Source organism: Notolabrus celidotus, chromosome 22, assembly GCF_009762535.1.
Source record: "Notolabrus celidotus isolate fNotCel1 chromosome 22, fNotCel1.pri, whole genome shotgun sequence".
Taxonomy (NCBI): Eukaryota; Metazoa; Chordata; class Actinopteri; order Labriformes; family Labridae; genus Notolabrus; species Notolabrus celidotus.
This window is the reverse complement of record NC_048293.1, coordinates 23,279,144-23,297,068: the sequence shown is the minus strand read 5'-3', so window position 1 is coordinate 23,297,068 and position 17,925 is coordinate 23,279,144. Positions and strand designations below refer to the sequence as shown.

General features: G+C 45.5%; 3 protein-coding genes across 5 annotated transcripts in view; 1 reads left to right on the top strand and 2 right to left on the bottom strand.

Annotated features, from left to right (window-relative positions):
* Positions 1 to 17,925, bottom strand: part of LOC117806222 (NLR family CARD domain-containing protein 3-like) — a 435,740-nt gene that overhangs the window by 58,118 nt on the left and 359,697 nt on the right. The window lies entirely within an intron of this gene.
* On the bottom strand, positions 5,300 to 9,171 carry lrit3b (leucine-rich repeat, immunoglobulin-like and transmembrane domains 3b). Its single transcript, XM_034675061.1, has 6 exons — positions 8,694 to 9,171; positions 7,919 to 8,293; positions 7,757 to 7,842; positions 6,320 to 6,613; positions 6,177 to 6,236; positions 5,300 to 6,061 (listed from the first exon to the last, which is right to left on the bottom strand). Exons 1-6 carry the CDS (start codon positions 8,801 to 8,803, stop codon positions 5,688 to 5,690), a joined length of 1,299 nt encoding a protein of 432 aa, XP_034530952.1. The 5' UTR covers positions 8,804 to 9,171; the 3' UTR covers positions 5,300 to 5,687.
* On the top strand, positions 11,393 to 16,100 carry fam241a (family with sequence similarity 241 member A). Its single transcript, XM_034675070.1, has 2 exons — positions 11,393 to 11,651; positions 15,130 to 16,100. Exons 1-2 carry the CDS (start codon positions 11,511 to 11,513, stop codon positions 15,427 to 15,429), a joined length of 441 nt encoding a protein of 146 aa, XP_034530961.1. The 5' UTR covers positions 11,393 to 11,510; the 3' UTR covers positions 15,430 to 16,100.

Below are 17,925 nucleotides of genomic sequence, written 5' to 3'. Positions count from 1 at the left end.
TCCCCAGAAGATAACTGTTCATAAGTTCACCCACATGAAGTGAAGCACTTTGACTTTCACACGGTCTGGAGCCAATCTGGACCCGTCTGCCGAGTTATAAGACACTCTGAGGAGCCGCTCTGGCCTGGGCAGCCAACAGATGAAAGTCCAATAAAGTTTTAAAGCATTTTGAAATCCAACCTGCCGCCATAAAGCTCCCTCTGCATGTGATGCTTCCAAAACATTCAGGGAGAGCAGAAACCTGCAGTTCCTCGAGTGTGAGTCTTTGATTATTGATTGAGGAGTGTCTGATCTGACTGACAGGTGGTGTCTGGTTTCAACGTTAGCCGTTAGTAAGTTGGAGTCGGCATTTCCAACATGGAGCCTCCTCAGACACCAGAGGGGGACATCTCAGAGACTTTGTGCTTCATGCAATCTATGGTTGTTAAGCTGGAGAAACTTCCGACATGAACATGGAGACAGTTCCTGGGATTCTTGGCAGATTTCTTCCCACCATGAGGCTGAACTCCAGCCACTAAGGGGCAGTATCAGAGTCTTTGTGGTCTCTGCAGAAGCTAAAGGTTACGGAAATGTATGCAACCAGTCTGACCCTGAGCATCTTCCTTATCGTAGTCTATCTTTATGTCTTTGAACGTTTCACAGAGATAAGACTCGGCCCCTAATCCTTGACCTCCACGAGAGACAAACAGGCCTCACACACTCCGCTTCACACACCTGGGAACAATGAAAGCAAAGGTGTGTGAGGAGGGAGGGCTGACGTCACACGGGCAGAGCTTCAGACGTTGATTCAGCATCCGATAATGGAGGATAATGACGGTGTTCTGATAATGGATGGAGCAAGCTTCATATAAGGAGATAAGAAGCTCACTCACTGAAATGTTAAACAGGTCTTTGTTTCAGGACACGTCACAGAAACTCTGAGCTTTTTTACTTTGTGTGAAATTGATGAAGTTTGACATCCATATTTGTGTGGACGTGGCCTCAGAGTTGCTCTCTCCAGCTCTGCTGTCGTTTTCTGGATTACAGGACAGGATCTGATATTTAAATATATCCCAGATGCTAAAGGAAACTCTGATGCTAACAGAATCTGGTGTTTCTGCCTCTGTGTCCACAAGCAGACGTTAAATATGCACAATCTCTTCTCCGTGGATTGAGGCAGGGAGCAGTTCAGCATGCACTGGGATGGCTGAAGGTTCTTCTTCAGTGCAGGACAGGCAGCAGGGGCTGTGGTCTGAGCTCCTTTGCATGCTTGTTATAAAAACACACAGAGCTCCTGCGTGGACAATCCATTTCCTTTTCACCAGCAGAAACATTTGACAGGACAGATAGTTACTGCAAGCAGGAAGTACAGATTCCCTGAAGGCCCAGGATGTAGCTCAGAGGCTGAGTTCGAGTCCTGCCTCTGTCTCTCTCCTCTTAACTCGTTCTGTCTCTTTTCAGCTGACCGGTCAGAAAGGCAGAATGAAAACAAGAGAAAGAGTTCGGGGTAAAAGGAGAAAGGAAAAGGAACACTCTAAGTACCGTACCTGAAAACACCTGTCCAAGTGCAGAGACAGTTTCCCACATGTTGTATCTGCTGCTGCCACCTGCTGGCCGTGTGACTGAAAGCTGTTAACTCAGGGAACAGAAGATCTTCAGGATTATATCTGTTGTCAGAGATAACACAGCTTACAGATTGTTCTGTCGTTATGTTCCAGCTCAGGCGTTCCCAAACGTTTGAGAGCAGTGACGTGTAGAGCAGGGGTTCTCAAACTTTTTGGAGCCAGGGACCCCTTACAGGTGAGAAAATTGTCCAAGGACCCCCTCATAATTGTAACACAGATTAAGCACATTAGTGATGTGTCATGATCAAAAGCTGCGGCTCTGAGAGCCGATGCTTTATAGTGAATCAAAAGAGCCGGCTTGCATCGAGAGAGAGCCGGCTCCCAGTTTTTTCCTTTCGCTGCTTAGTTCTCACAGTGTTCAGCCCCAGCTCTGCTCACAGCAGAACTTTGTTTTGATTGGTCAGCATGGCGGCCATGAGGCCAATCACATGTGAGGATATAGGATACAAGTGATGGAGGGGAGGCTGTGTATCGTGGCTTCATCTGTTCCTTCAGAGAGGGTTAGGGTTAGGGCTCTTCTCAAAGACCGGGCAAATACTCACTGAGAGGAGAAACCGGATCAAGCCATCCAAGCTGAGGCATCTGATTTTTCTCAATGCCAACCTGAGGATATTAATAATGTTTGCTCCAGTTTGGTTCTGGTTCTGTTTGCTTGAGTTGGTTCTGGTTCGGTTCTGGTTCGGTTTGGTTCTGTTTGCTTGATTTAGTTCTGGTTCGGTTATGGTTCGGTTTGGTTCTTGAGTTTGGTACTGGTTCGGTTAGGGGGTTAGGGTTAGGAGGTAAGGTTCTGGTTCGGTTCTGGTTCTGTTTGGTTCTGCTTGCTTGAGTTTGGTTCTGGTTCGGTTCTGGCTCGGTTTAAGTTCGGTTCTTGTTCGGTTCTGATTCGGTTCTGGTTCGGTTCTGGTTCGGTTCTGGTTCGGTTCTGGTTCTGTTTGCTTGAGTTCGGTTCTGGTACGTTTCTGTTTTGGTTCTGGTTCGGTTCTGGTTCGGTTCCGATTCGGTTCTGGTTCGGTTCTGATTAAGTTCTGGTTCGGTTTGATTGAGTTCGGTTCTGGTTCTGTTCTGGTTCTGTTCTGGTTCGGTTCTGGTTCGGTTCTGGTTCGGTTCTGGTTCGGTACTGGTTCTGTTTGTTTGAGTTCAGTTCTGGCTCTGTTTAGATTTGGTTCTGGTTCGGTTCTGGTTCGGTTCTGGTTCGGTTCTGGTTTGGTTCTGGTTCGGTTCTGGTTCGTTTCTGGTTCAGTTCTGGTTCGGTTCTGGTTCAGTTCTGGTCAGTTTGATGAGTTTGGTTCTGGTTCTGTTTGCTTGAGTTTGGTTCTGGTTCTGCTTGCTTAAGTTTAGTTCTGGTTCTGGTCAGTTTGATGAGTTTGGTTCTGGTTCTGTTTGCTTGAGTTTGGTTCTGGTTCTGCCTGCTTAAGTTTAGTTCTGGTTCTAACCCTAACCTTAATCATAACCCAAATCCGAACCCTAATCAGAACCCTAACGCTAATCCTAACCCTAACCCTAATCAGAACCCTAACCCTAATCCTAACCCTAACCTTAATCCTAACCCTAACCCTAATCCTAACCCTAACCCTAACCCTAATCAGAACCCTAACCCTGATCCGAACCCTAACCCTAACCCTAATCAGAACCCTAACCCTTAGCCGAACCCTAACCCTAACCGTAATCAGAACCCTAACCCTAACCCTAATCCTAACCCTAACCCTAATCCTAACCCTAACCCTAATCATAACCCTAACCCTAATACCAACCCTAACCTTAATCCTAACCCTAACCCTAACCCTAATCCTAACCCTAACCCTAACCCTAACCCTAACCCTAATCCTAACCCTAACCCTAATCCTAACCCTAACCTTAATCCTAACCCTAACCCTAACCCTAACCCTAATCCTAACCCTAACCCTAACCCTAACCCTAATCCTAACCCTAACCCTAACCCTAACCCTAACCCTAATCCTAACCCTAACCCTAACCCTAACCCTAACCCTAATCCTAACCCTAACCCTAACCCTAACCCTAATCCTAACCCTAACCCTAACCCTAACCCTAATCCTAACCCTAATCCTAACCCTAACCCTAACCCTAATCCTAACCCTAACCCTAATCATAATACTAACCCTAACCCTAACTCTAACCCTAACCCTAATCCTAACCCTAACCCTAATCCTAACCCTAACCCTAACCCTAATCCTAACCCTAACCCTAACCCTAACCCTAATTCTAACCCTAACCCTAATCCTAACCCTAACCCTAACCCTAACCCTAATCCTAACCCTAACCCTAATCCTAACCCTAACCCTAATCCTAACCCTAACCCTAACCCTAATCCTAACCCTAACCCTAACCCTAACCCTAACCCTAATTCTAACCCTAACCCTAATCCTAACCCTAACCCTAACCCTAACCCTAACTCTAACCCTAACCCTAATCCTAACCCTAACCCTAACCCTAACCCTAACCCTAATTCTAACCCTAACCCTAACCCTAATCCTAACCCTAACCCTAATCATAACCCTAACCCTAATTCTAACCCTAACCCTAACCCTATCTCTAACCCTAACCCTAACCCTAATCCTAACCCTAACCATAACCCTAATCATAACCCTAACCCTAATCATAACCCTAATCGTAATCATAACCCTAACCCTAATCATAACCCTAATCATAATCATAACCCTAACCCTAATCCTAACCCTAACCCTAACCCTAATCCTAATCCTAACCCTAATCATAACCCTAACCCTAATCAAAACCCTAACCCTAATCAAAACCCTAACCCTAATCATAACCCTAACCCTAACCCTAATTCCAACCCTCATCCTAACCCTAATCCTAATACTAACCCTAACCCTAATCAGAACCCTAACCCTAACCCTAATCCTAACACTAACTCTTATCATAATTTTATGAATTAATTTGTGCAATAAAAAAGTTTGATTATAATACTTAACAAAAGTAACAATGGTTTTGTAACAGAATAAATGCACAAAATTGGGCATTATAAGGCTTCTCATAAAAACTGTACTTAAAAGGGTTTTCAACACAAACCATTATTTTTTGTAAAGTTAAGGTAAAATATATGGCTTCACAAGATCCTGAATTAAGAGCTGTTGTAAAATGTATCAATGTAAATACTTCAGACCTGTACCATCGTGATAAACAGATAACACTTCAATTTGAATCAAGTAAATACCACTTGTATCCTTTAAAACAGAGGGTCATTTCATTCCTTGTGGACTCAACATGACAGCATTTATACTTTTCAAGTAATTGATCTAAAACGCTTTCAGAAAATTAACAGTAGTAAGACTCACATATCCCTTCCAGCCACCAAATGGTATTATAACAATGGTGTATGCTGTTTTGTAATGACACAGCACATGGTCCCAGGACCCCACTTTGAGAACAACTGGTGTAGAGAACGAAATTCTTCTTATGCATTCTGAAGGATTTTCATGCACCCATTTCATACTTTGATCTCGTCTGTGTCCTGATTTCTGTCTTTGAACTCTCAGAGTGCATCAGGCACATTTTCACATCATTATACATATGATTATTAAAACATCAGCTTTAAGAGTTTTCCTGTTTCTGCAGAGTTCAGCCTTTGCACACTCCATGTGTAGTTTGGTGAGTTGTGACTGGATTTATTTTAGTTTTGTTTGTGCACTTGAGAGAAAATGTAAACATACACATAATTCATACTGTGATTTATTTCTGAGTTATAATTAACACTTTTAAAAATGGACCTCGGGCCGTGATTGGTCCCTGGGCTGCTGAAAGTTGTACACATGAGACAGCTTGTCTGGATCTGAACCGCAGAAATCTAAAGGTTCCAAAGCATCCTTTCAGACACACCACAGACGATGTAACCACAGCTTCATGTCACACATTTTATTCTGAACAAGTTTAACTTGCAGGAAGCTCATCAACAAACTGTGCGTTCTGTTTGAGTTCCTAAAGAAGGCCGGGAACTCCTCGGCCACAGATTCACAATAAGACACATTTTCCTGTTTGGACCTCGTGAAGCGTTTCTGAGCTCCAGGACTCTCTTCAGAAACGTCTCTGTCTATTTCTTTGTTCCTGTTAATTCATTTTGCGCCTTTCATCCCTGAAGAGCTCTTTGGACACCAGATTAGCAGCAGTCTGACTTTTATTAGTCCAAGGCGGGGTGATGCTCTGGAGGATCTGGTTCTCCTTCACAGAGGCGCTGCTGGTTGTAGATGCAGTCTGGTTCAGCTTCTTGTATCTTGTTGATAGTTTGAGCGGAGTCTTTAGGTACTTCTTCTTCGGGAGGCGGGACAGTCTGGTGACTCCCACCACCTTGAGTTTGATGGGGGCTTCGGATAATCCCGCCATGTTCCGCGCCTGGCAGCGATATTCACCAGCGTCCTTGTACGATAATCCATTCAGGATGATGATGGACCAGCGGACCCCGACTCGAGGAGATTCCTGCATGACTGAAACAGAAAGAGGAGGACAGACTCACTCTCAGTGCACGTTAAAGCCGCCCTGTCGGTTATTCTTCAGGAAGCTTTGAAATGAGTCTCAGGGATTAAAGATGGCATCACTTACAGCTCTCCAGATTCCTCGGTAGCTGATCCAAGCTCTCAATCATGTTGTTTCTGCAACAATCTGCAAAAAGAACCAAACAGAAATGTGACTTCACTGACGCTTCAATGTTAGTACCGTTAGCTTACCACCTGAGAGACTCTCACCTGTGTAGGCCGAGGCCTTGATCCAGGTCAGGGTGGGTGTGGGGTACCCGGTGGCCTCACAGCGCAGGATGACGTTGCTGCCCAGTGGAGAGATGACTCTGGTGGCTGCAGGCTGGATCGACGGCCTCATACAGCGGGACAGCTCAGACTGACTCAGCAGGGTCCCTGACTGATCCACGGACCGGCCGCAGACCAACATCTGGTCCATCAGGACCACGGGACTCCTCAGAGACATGGACAGGGACATCACCATGGAGATCTGGCAGTCGCACAACCAAGGGTTATCATGGAGACCTGTGAGTCCAGGACAAAAAGACTTGGTCACATCACTGACGTGAGACTCAAACTGACACTGAGACGTCTCTGCACACAGGGATGTTATCAGACTAGTTCTGTTCTCTCTAAAGACTCTTGACTAGACCTAGGAAGAGAGAGCACATCTCTCCCATGTTAGTTTCTCTAGACTGGCTCCCCCAAAAAAACTAGACTAGAATTTAAAATCCTTCTTCTGACCTACAAAGCTCTTAATGATCAGACACCTTCGTAAAGAGCTCATAGTGCCCTGTTACCCCTCTAGAACACTACGCTCTCAACATGCAGGCCTGCTCATCGTACATAAAGCCTCTAAAAGTAGTATGGGAGGTAGAACCTTCAGTTATCAGGCCCCTCTCCTTTAGAATCATCTACCAGTCAGGGTCCGGGAGGCAGACACCCTCTCTATTTTTAAGAGTAGGCTTCAAAATGTCCTTTTTGATAAAAGGCTCAGGCTTGGACCAGCTCTTAGTTATGCTGCTATAGGCTTATACTGACACACTGGGATCCTGTCTTTCCCTCTCTCTCTCCTCTGTCTGCCTGTCTCTTACTTTAACTCTTCCTGTCCCATTAAAGTTACTAACCATAGACCTTTCTGGAGTCCCTGAGCTCCCTTGTCTCGTAGGTTCCTCTGGATCTCTGCTGCTGTGGACATTCCAGACTCCAGCTGCTACAACTACTACTATCCGTCTCACCACTATCATCTCTCTCTCTTCATCTCCCTCTATCCCTCTCTCCAACACGGTCTCAGGTAGCAGATGTGTGTCTAACATGAGTCTGGTCCTGCTGGAGGTTTCTGCCTGTTAAAGGAAGTTTGTCCTTGCCACTGTAACTTGCTAAATGCTGCAAAGTGCTCTGCTCATGGTGGATTAAGATGAGATCAGACTGAGTCCTGTCTGTAAGATGGGACTGGATCTGCTCCTGTCTTGATGTTGGGTCTTTGTTGATAATAGAACATAGAGTACGGTCTAGACCTGCTCTGTTTGGAAAGAGGTGGTGTAGAAACCCGTGTAAAGGAACGTTCTGCTGGTTTATCAGAGCCACAGTGTGAAATCTCCAGCAGTAGTTAAATAATATGAATTCACAGAACATCCCAGATCTCTGTTTCTATAAATCAGGCTGTACCCAGAATCTTCCTCTGAAGTGGTCCTCCCTGTTGTCCCGGAGGAGGGAACCAGAGGTCGAGCAGCTCGCCGGGTAACACGGTCAGCCTGAGGAGAGAGGACACAGATCTGAGTAACACCGACACCTCTGCAGCTCCTGACATCACGCTGCGTCTGATCATACCTGTTGCTGGACAGGTCGAGGAAGGTGATGTTGGGCAGGAACAGAGACGCGTGGGCAGGGAGGCTGGAGAGACGGTTGTTATGGAGACCTAGAGTCTGGAGGCGGGGCATGTCCCTGAGCCCCTCCCATGGGAAGGATGAGAGGAGGTTTCCGTCCAGCCGCAGCTCTCGCAGGGCCTTCAGGTTGACGAAGCTGCTGGGGTGGATGGAGGTGATGGAGTTGTAGTTCAGCCACAGGAAGCGCAGGTCTGACAGGTTGTAGAAGGCTGCCCGGGGTATCTTGGAGATCAGGGTCTTCTCCAGACGCAGCTTGACCGTGTCAGCGGGGACGTTAACGGGCACAGCTGAGATTCCTGGGTCACTGCATCGCACCGACCTGCCGTGTTGAACACAGAGCTGTGAGAGCTGAAGACAGCTGTGTGAGGGATGACATGTATGATGCACAGAAACCACCCGAGCGAACTCAACCTCCTTCTGTCTTTACTACGAATCCAATAAGAACATTAACAGATTCTCAGCAGTTCATTCTGTTACATTAGTTTGGCTGCCATGCATTATAATCCAAAAGCTGTAAACTGAAACCTGAGGCAGGACATGAACTTGAATTTTAAGGTGATAAAACAATAATAGACAAAATATCTAACTGCTGGATTTATCCTGCTGGATCCCAAAGACCTCCTGAATACTTCTGTTCATACATGAAGCTGTAACGAGCTACATATGTTCACTGTGACACGAATCACACAGAGATGAGAGTGAAGTCTGCCTCACTGGACCTGAGCTCTGAGTTCCCACTGGTCCCGTACGAGCAGGAACACACAGCTGGACAGGACTGGACCCCCCACAAGGCGGACTGCAGGATCTGAACCAGGACCAGCAGATGCATTCTTCATCAGACAATCCCTGGACCCAGACAGACCCTCGATGTTTCCATATTCCCTCTCGGCTCCGGTCTGAGGCTGTGTCCACAGAGCAGAGTGAAACTGAATCCCAGATTAGCCAGGATTACAGCGCTTACAAGCGGCGTGTAATCCCACGCCTCACTGTCAGAGTAACAAATTACAACATCAGGGCCAGCACGTGGCTTTTTGGGTGTCAAGGACGATTTGACCCAACAGCTCACCCCGTGGAGGATTTCATACTGAGCACCCAACATCTGACTGACTGTCCAAGACATCAGTGTATAAACTTTAAGGTGTTATTGTCCTCAGATTACAGAGGCTTCATAGAGCTGTGACTTGAATCATTCAAACTAAAGTGAGCCTGTTATTTTCTGTTGGAGCATCAGAGCAGCCTCATGGATCACATTCAGTTTATATGAGTCAACATGAGAGCACTGAAGGAGAACTTCTCAGCAAACCCAGAGACGAGTGTTAGTTCAGGGTCCCAGCGCTTACTGTGACCATGAACCTCCCGCAGGGGGTTAATCCGGCTCTGAGCCAGACTCTGGTGTGTTTGTTTTTCTACTGGAGCCTGGAGCAGAGAGGTATTTTTATATTCCACATCACTGTTTTCCCACAAAAAGCTCACTGCTCTTTGTTATTCTATTTCATATTGATGCTAAATTTCTACAAGTAGCAAACAGAAGTTGTTATTTGATTTTATTCTGATAATTTAAGCTTTTTCTGACTTTTGAGGCCTAAACTGAACATGATGCACAAACTGCACTTTTCAGAAAGAGCTGGAGGTAAACTCTGAGGGAGCAGAAACAAACACTATCTGTGTGCTGTGCTACAGGTAAGACCAGACCAGCTGCCACAAGTGACAGCTACACCTGTTTACATTACCATAAGAGACGCACCTGAGTGAGCATTCCATGATTATTGCAGAGGGATATGACAAAGCACTAATCTGGTGAACAAAGCGTATTCTAAATTTATTAAATGGCCTATTCTACCCAAAGTTAAAGAAACACATTTCAAAATCCTAAATAAGATTTATCCTGTATCAGATTATCTAAAAAAAAAAGGTTTAAATTTGAGGTGGATCTATGTTCCTTCTGCAATAACGAAGGTGAAACTCGTGTGAAAAAAAATTGGGTTTCACTAAAAATAACTGATGTTCCATCCTTTGAATTACATCATATTGTTTATTACATGGATAATTTTGCTATTTCAGTTTCAGATATTATTAAATAAATTTCATATCCATTGTGCAAAGTGAAGAAATTATAAGCCCTCCTTTCCTGGTTTTATAAATGATTTGAAGTTATTTTTTTCGACCCTGAAAAAACTACAGACAAGGAAAAGTGCTAGCAAGATATGTTTAGACATTGCTCATGATTTATTATTTTAATTTGAAATATGTATATGTATACATGTGCATATCTATTTTCTTATCTTTTTCCACTATTTTAACAGCCAAAACATGAAAAGAAATTTGAAATGAGACGTCCCCTCATCCCAAAATGTTTTCTATATACGGACTGACCAATCAGCTACTTGATACGCTGAACCTTGATTGCCTCTTTCTGTGCCTCTTTATATTGTTTTTGGATGCCTGACTCACTGAGTAGCTCTGATGCACCTTATTTGTTGTTTTCCAATATTTAGTTTGTTTTGTTTTTCCTGACATGATTCCCTTTTTGGGGCGGCAATAGCTCAGTCCATAGGGACTTGGCTTGGGACTTGCCGGTTCGAGTCCCAGTATGGACGTAGTTTGGCAAGTGGACTGGTGGCTGGAGAGGTGCTGGTTCACTTGCCTGGGCACTGCCGAGGTGCCCTTGAGCAAGGCACCGAACCCCCAACTGCTTGGGGTGCGCTGGTTGATGGCAGTATCCTCACTCTGACATCTCTACCCAAGCATGTTCACTGCATGTGTGTGTATTGTATGTATGTACCAAAAAAAACTGTGTGTAGCATGTCCAAAAATATCACGAGTGAAAAAATTAATAAAGTACCTTTCTTTCTTTCTTTTTGTTCTTTGCACTGTAATTGATACAATCTGTGTTTACCATCCTCACTGAGAGTTTGCAATTTTGTAAAATGTTCAATAAAAAAATAAAAAAATACATAAATAATCATAAATTGAAGTTACTATGTGACTTGGCACATTCACAAATAACTACTGTAGCCATCTGAATCGCACTGTTTCTTCATACTGTGTATGTTTGTTTTTAAATAACCTGGTGCATTTTTTATCGTGCAATAACTTATTTTATTTTATTCTATTTAATTTAATTTAATTTAATTTAATTTATTTTATTTTATTATATTATATTTTACCCTTGTCATTACTATTATTATTGTTATTGTATTTTTTAACTATATTAGTACATTGTTGTATTCCCCTGTCCCGTGTTGTAAGCTGCTGTAACAAAATAATTTCCACCAATGGGGGACAAATAAAGTATATCTTATCTGATCTTATAAATAATGCAGATGTAATTCCTCCCACGGCCTGTAGGTGGCGTGTGTTTACATGTCGCTGCTGCTCTCTGATTGGATGATGTCGCTGCTCCGCTGTGATTGGATGATGCCGCTGTGCTCTCATGAACGCGCGGCGCGCCTACTGGGCGGACATTGATTCCTCGCTGTCACCTGAAGTCATGTTTTGATTGTGAAAGTTTCCTCCAGAGGACTGAAACTGTAGAAATGTCCTCTGAGACCAGCGGACACTTTGTTCCCCGTCGACGGGACTTCGAGGAGCGGACTGTGGAGAACCAGAGAAGATGGAACTCTCCTGAAACGGTCCACGGAGCCCGGCAGCCCGGACTACACCAGCACACACACCGGGTAAAGCTCTCTGACATGTTGGCTGTATCTGTGTATCTGTGAGGGTTAATCTTCACGCCCTGCCTGACACGCGTGGATCCCCGCGTGATCTCACGATAAGCTGCTGAGAGAGATTCACACTTGAATGCGACGTCAGGCTGATGACGTCAGCGCGTCCGCCAAACCCCCATTCAGAAATCTCAGACTTTAAAGTTTGACTGTGAAAACCTGATGTGTGTGTGTTTACAGGAACATGATGAGAGTGGGTTCATAAAGACAGACAACACGCTGTCACATCGGCGTGGGTATGTGACCTGTAACAGCTGCGTGTCTTTAAATAGAGGATCTGTGAGGAGGAGGACTGCAGGCGTGATTTATCCAACATGTGCAGATCACTAAACAGAGCTGCTCATCCTCTCTGTGAGGTTTCTCTTTCTCTTCACAGGAAAGGAAACTTTAACTTCAGAGCAGTTCTTTGAACAAAGTGTGAATGCCTCTAAAGACAGCCTGAGCAAACACCACAGCTTCACATCCACAGACACACACACAGGAGGAGTTCATCCTTGAACAGCCGCTTCCAAGGAGAACCAAGATTCACTGATCCCCCTTTTCAACTGAGGCAGTTTCAGGACCGGTTCAGAGCCGGCGCTCAATTGTGAAAAGTGAATTTCAAAGTCGTTCTGACGAAGCATGATGGAAAACACTCAGAGAGTCAAAGTGGTGCACAATTTATTAAACACAGCTAACACGTGATCTCAGAGTCTGCAGGTAAACGATTGATGGGTTCATTGATCCCCCTTTTCTACCAGAGCAGTTTCAGGGCCGGTTCGGAGCTGGCGCTCAATTGAGAACCGGTTTGTCGTGTTTCGACTGCGAGTTGAGTCAACCAGCTCTGGGCCGGGAAAACCGGTTTTAGAGCGGCTCCAAGTCTTTGCTAGTCTAGAACCACAAACCGCTTACATCAGGGGCGAGGGGCGTGGCTGCCGTGATCACAAAAACAAAGCAAACGTCAGCCCGGAAATACAACACGATTTGTGTTGGTCTAAAAGAGGTTAGAGTCCGTCTACCACTAGCAGAGCTAGCTCCAGCAGCCTTCAGTCCTCCTTCAGGTCCTCATGTCTGTGCTGGTTCCTCATGTCTCTGGTGGAGTGGTTATATGTCAGTTTAACCAGACACAGACTACATTCAGCTTTACCTCCATTCACTAGATCAACATTCTGACAAACCACACCCACTACCTGATGACATCATCACCTGTGCTCTGTTTACATCCAGGAAGTAGAGCTGCAGAGCGTTATGGCTTCATATTCCAACGCTGGAGGTTTCTGCATGGTTCAAAGTTCTCTCTCTCTCTCTCTCTCTCTCTCTCTCTCTCTCTCTCCCTCTCTCTCTCTCTCTCTCTCTCTCATTTTACTGCCACTAATCAGTGGAGCAAACTCAAAGTAACCACGCCCGTGATCAGTGGACTGTCAGGACAGTTGTAAGCTGCAGCTCCAGACTCCATTGGCTGATGAAGCAGTTGAACACTGGATTAAATAAATGTTGTGTGTGTCGTTGTGTTAAACAACATTAGAGCCACAAACCAGATCCTGTGACGGGCTTTAAATAGAGCGATGAAAGACTGTTCCTCCTTCAGATAAAAACCTCTCTCTGTAACACACGCAGGTTTATTTCTGTCTGTGTGATGTTCTCTGTTCCATGAGGCTCTAAACTTTAGAGCTCACGTCAGAACTCCGGGCGGAGCTGCGTCTTTGTCTTTAATGAGCAGGTTGGTTAACTCCTGCCTCACAAACCGTTTCCTCCCTCTCCCCCCTCTGAGCCTTCCTGAGTCTTTAAAGTCTGCAGAGGGGGTATTACAGTAAGACCTTGATGTGGAGTTACTCTTTAACTTCATCATGCCACTGTGACGTGTTGTTATTGGTGTTTATGTGCAGCTCGCTGAGTTAATGACTTTATTTCCCTGATGAGAGGTCGTCCTGTTCCTGATCCTTTGTGCTGTATTGTGATTTACTTCCTCACTGAGAGAAAGCAGCCTGCGGGACACACCCTATCATGTTCCCCGTGTGAGCCCACAGACCTGCTGACGGTCTGCTCAGACTCAATCAGGAGAGAAACCTGAGACAGCAGGCGTGTTGGGAAGTCTACAAAAGACAGGAGGACAAATGTAGAGCCGGGGGAGACGTGCAGAGACTTTATACAGAAACCCAACAGGCAGGCGGTCCAGCCCTCAGGTGATCTCTGAAGGGTGTGTGATGTCCCTGGAAAACACAACCCAGAAACACCGGCCCTGAAACTGCCCCGATAGAAAAGGGGGATCAGTGAACCCATCAATGGTTTACCTGCAGACTGAGATCCTGTGTTAGCCATGTTTAAGAAATAGTGCACCACTTTGACTCTCTGAGTGTTTTCCATCACGCTTCGTCAGAACGACTTTGAAATTCACTTTTCTCAATTGAGCGCCGGCTCCGAACCGGTCCTGAAACTGCCTAAGAGAGTAAGAGAGTAAGAGAGCGAGAGTTCTACTTCCTGGATGTAAATGAGCACAGGTGATGATGTCATCAGGAAGCACGCCATGGATTGTCAGTATGTTGATCTAGTGAATGGAGGTAAAGCTGAATGTAGGCTGTGTCTGGTTTAACTGACATATAACCACTCCACCAGAGACATGAGGACCTGAAGGAGGACTGAATGCTGCTGGAGCTAGCTCTGCTAGTGGTAGACAGACTCTAACCTCTTTTAGACCAGCGTGAACCGGGTTGTATTTCCGGGCTGATGTTTGCTTTGTGTTTGTGATCACGGCAGCCACGCCCCTCACCCCTGATGTAAGCGGTTCGCGGTTCTAGACTAGCAAAGACTTGGAGCCGCTCTAAAACCGGTTTTCCCGGCCCGGAGCCGGTTCACTCGCAGTCGAAACACGACAAACCGGTTCTCAATTGAGCGCCAGATTCGAACCGGCCCTGAAACTGCTCCGGTAGAAAAGGGGGATCAGTGAACCCATCAATGGTTTACCTGCAGACTCTGAGATCCCGTGTTAGCTGTGTTTAATAAAGTGTGCACCACTTTTACTCTCTGAGTGTTTTCCATCACGCTTCGTCAGAACGACTTTGAAATTCACTTTTCTCAATTGAGCGCCGGCTCCGAACCGGTCCTGAAACGGCCTCAGTTGAAAAGGGGGATCAGTGAATCTTGGTTCTCCTTGGAACCCGCCAAATGTTCCTTTCAGCAGCTGAAAACTCCTCACAGGAGCTTCAGGAGCTCTGAGGACATGTTTGAAGGGTCGTCCTTTTAGAGGTGATAGAAAAGATTGTAAGTTAATGAAACTCTCTCAAGTTAGACGTACTAACCTTTAACTACAGCTCATTAGCATCACTTATTATTAGCTGCATGATCATATCGCACTCGTGGGCGGAGCCTGAGTGAGATGGTCTCAGTAACCTCCTGATTTCTTCGCTCTGACAGTAAGAAATTATTCACTCTGTCTTGAACTTTGACCCCACAGGCTGATGGCACCCGGACCCGACCTGGACTCCCAGTTGATCCTACCGCCAGATGGCCTTTCATAGACGACCCGACCACCAGGCAGCCTCGGCTGGACGACTGCGAGCGGTTGGGGACTCTGTTTGGGATGCTCAACAAGTACCTGCGAGGACTGGGAATCAGCCAGATGTACTTTGGGGACAAGATAGTGGAGCCGGTGGTGATCGTGTTCTTCTGGCTGTTGCTCTGGTTCCTGGGGATCCAGGCTCTGGGACTGGTGGGAACTCTGTGCATCATCATCATCTACATCCAGAAGGAGTGACCATCAGCGTGGAGGCTTCTGGTTTGAATGCTGACACACGCTGACGGACGGCTGCTGGACTTGGATCTACGGCGGATCTGTGCTTTAAAAGGGAGTGGGGCCGCAGCTCTCCTGTAGCGGCGGCGGTGGCTCAGCAGGTTTCTGGGAACGGTTCGAAGATTGTTCAGTCAGAGTAAATCCAGAGCTGGGTCCTCTTCCAGGGGGTTTCTGATCTGGACCTCTTCCTGCCTCAGGCACAGGAGTAAACACGTTCCTCCTTCAGCGCCACGAGGATCCAGAAACCCCCCCTCAGACCGAACACGCAGCCTCGTTATGTGATTGGATATTTGAGTTGATCATTTTGGGACATTTCTGCACTTTCTAAATTAAAAAGTACATCTTTGTACTCTGATTCATTCCTTACATGTTTAATCTCTTCTGATTGGTTCTGTGATCAGACGCTCGACCTGATGAAATGTGCTTCCTGTGCTCAACACTAAATTTGGGGAAACAGAATTAAAGACGGTCTGCAGACTCTCGTTGTCATGATGTAATGTGTTGTCAGCTGATTTAGAGGAAGGCATTGAGGGAAATGTTTGACTCAGCAGCTGTAGAGTTACAGCACACACAGCATGTCATGTTTACTTTGTACTTTATCCAGTTATCAACAATACATGATGATTATTGTTTCAGCATGTGTCTGTAAATGCATCCAGTTATGACGTTTCTCTGAGCAGCTGTGGAGAGAGAACCCCGGTCCTGATCGGGGATCACTTTGAAATACAGATGTTCTGATTTCACTTCTCCTACCTGATACCTGAACTTTCATTTCAGCCGGTAACGAGCACCGATCTGACACCAACAAGTGGTTAAAAAAAAGCACAGACACTGGATATAAAGATGGCTGACGTGTCCGGCAGTCCATGTAACAGGATCAGCTGGTGGAGCCGTGTTATTGACGTAACCAGACCACACATTGAGCCGCCCCTGCAGGTACTCTGCAGGCTTTCTTCTCTGATTGTTGCAGCTGAAGTTGCAGGATTTGCAGAAAGTTGTGATGCAAAGTGTGATGTCTCAAGTAGGGAGAGGGATCAGCTTATTGCGCCTTCTTTTATTGATTCTCTGCAGACACTGAGTCCTGATCTGATACTTTAATTTGATAACTGAGCTGCACTCAAGTAAACAAACTCAAAGATCAGATCACAAATAAAACCAGAAGTCTGATCAGACTGGTGTAACAGCTTAGTTTGATATTCAGTCACAGACATTAATCATAAATCAGTGCTGTTAGATAAAACATACAAATGTCAAAACCTGCATCCTCTCCCACAGAGACTGCATGCTTGTCCTTTTAGCTCTCTCAGAGATATTCATCCTTTCTTTTAGAGTCCAGAGTTTGAAAGGTGGTGTAAACGAGCGTTCTGGGTTTTCTTCTCTGAATAAGAAAATTAAAAACACAATGTTGATGTGGACCTTAAACTTTACTGAGGAACACACCTGCAGAGTCAGACACATTACTACAAGAACTACGGCTTTACTGCAGACCCTCTGCAGGGACATATGCTTCATAAAGAGTAAAACATTCACCAAACACAGGAGAGGCTGTTCCTGTGTTTACCTCTCTCTAAACGATCACACTGCTCGTGGCTGTTGGACTGCTCTCACTCTCTAGTTTTAAATATTTCCACTCTGCTGATGTTTTAGCCACGGGGTTGTTAACGCTGAGTGACGCGTTTAAGCTCAGCTGCAAAGTGTGCTCAGTGTATGACAGCTGACCTGACCAATCAGGTGAGACCATCGACTCGAACCGTCTGACATCGCCTGGAGTTGATCCCTGTGCCGAGATACGACACAGACTGTGTAGACGTGAAACTGATGTCATTTGGTGTGGAGGTGAGTTGAATTTGAATGAATTATCTCAATCACAACATCACAAGTTCCTAAAGCAGGGGTTCCCAAACTTTTCAGCCCGTGACCCCAAAATATAGGTGCCAAAGACTCTCAACCCCCAATGTCCCTCAAAGTGATTTAATGTGGCTTCATCATTCAAACTTAGGAGTCATCTGGCAAAAAGAAAGGCAGAAAACTCATTACACTTTCTATTTTCAAGGTTTTATTTCAAGTTTAGCGTCTATTTTTGTCGATATTTTTACTATAATGGGTAAATGCACTATTTTTAGATAATTAGAAATAAATACCAAATTCTGGAAGACATCTAACGAACCCCTATTTGTGTCTTGCGACCCCCCAGGGGGTTCCGACCTACACTCTGGGAACCCCTGTCCTAAGGGACTGATTTCAATCACTGATAGAAAGTTAAAGCTCCCTCAAGTGGGTCCAGACCATAGACTGTAAATAAAAATGGACAGCGTTGCTCCGCCTCTTCCCGTTCACAGTTCTGAAGCCAAAAAATCCCCCTCCTGGGCGCAGCCATTATGCAGCCAGAGCCTGTGAAGCCACTGTAATAAGCTCCACCCTACAGCGTGACGTCACAAGACGCTGTGTGTCCTTTGAAGT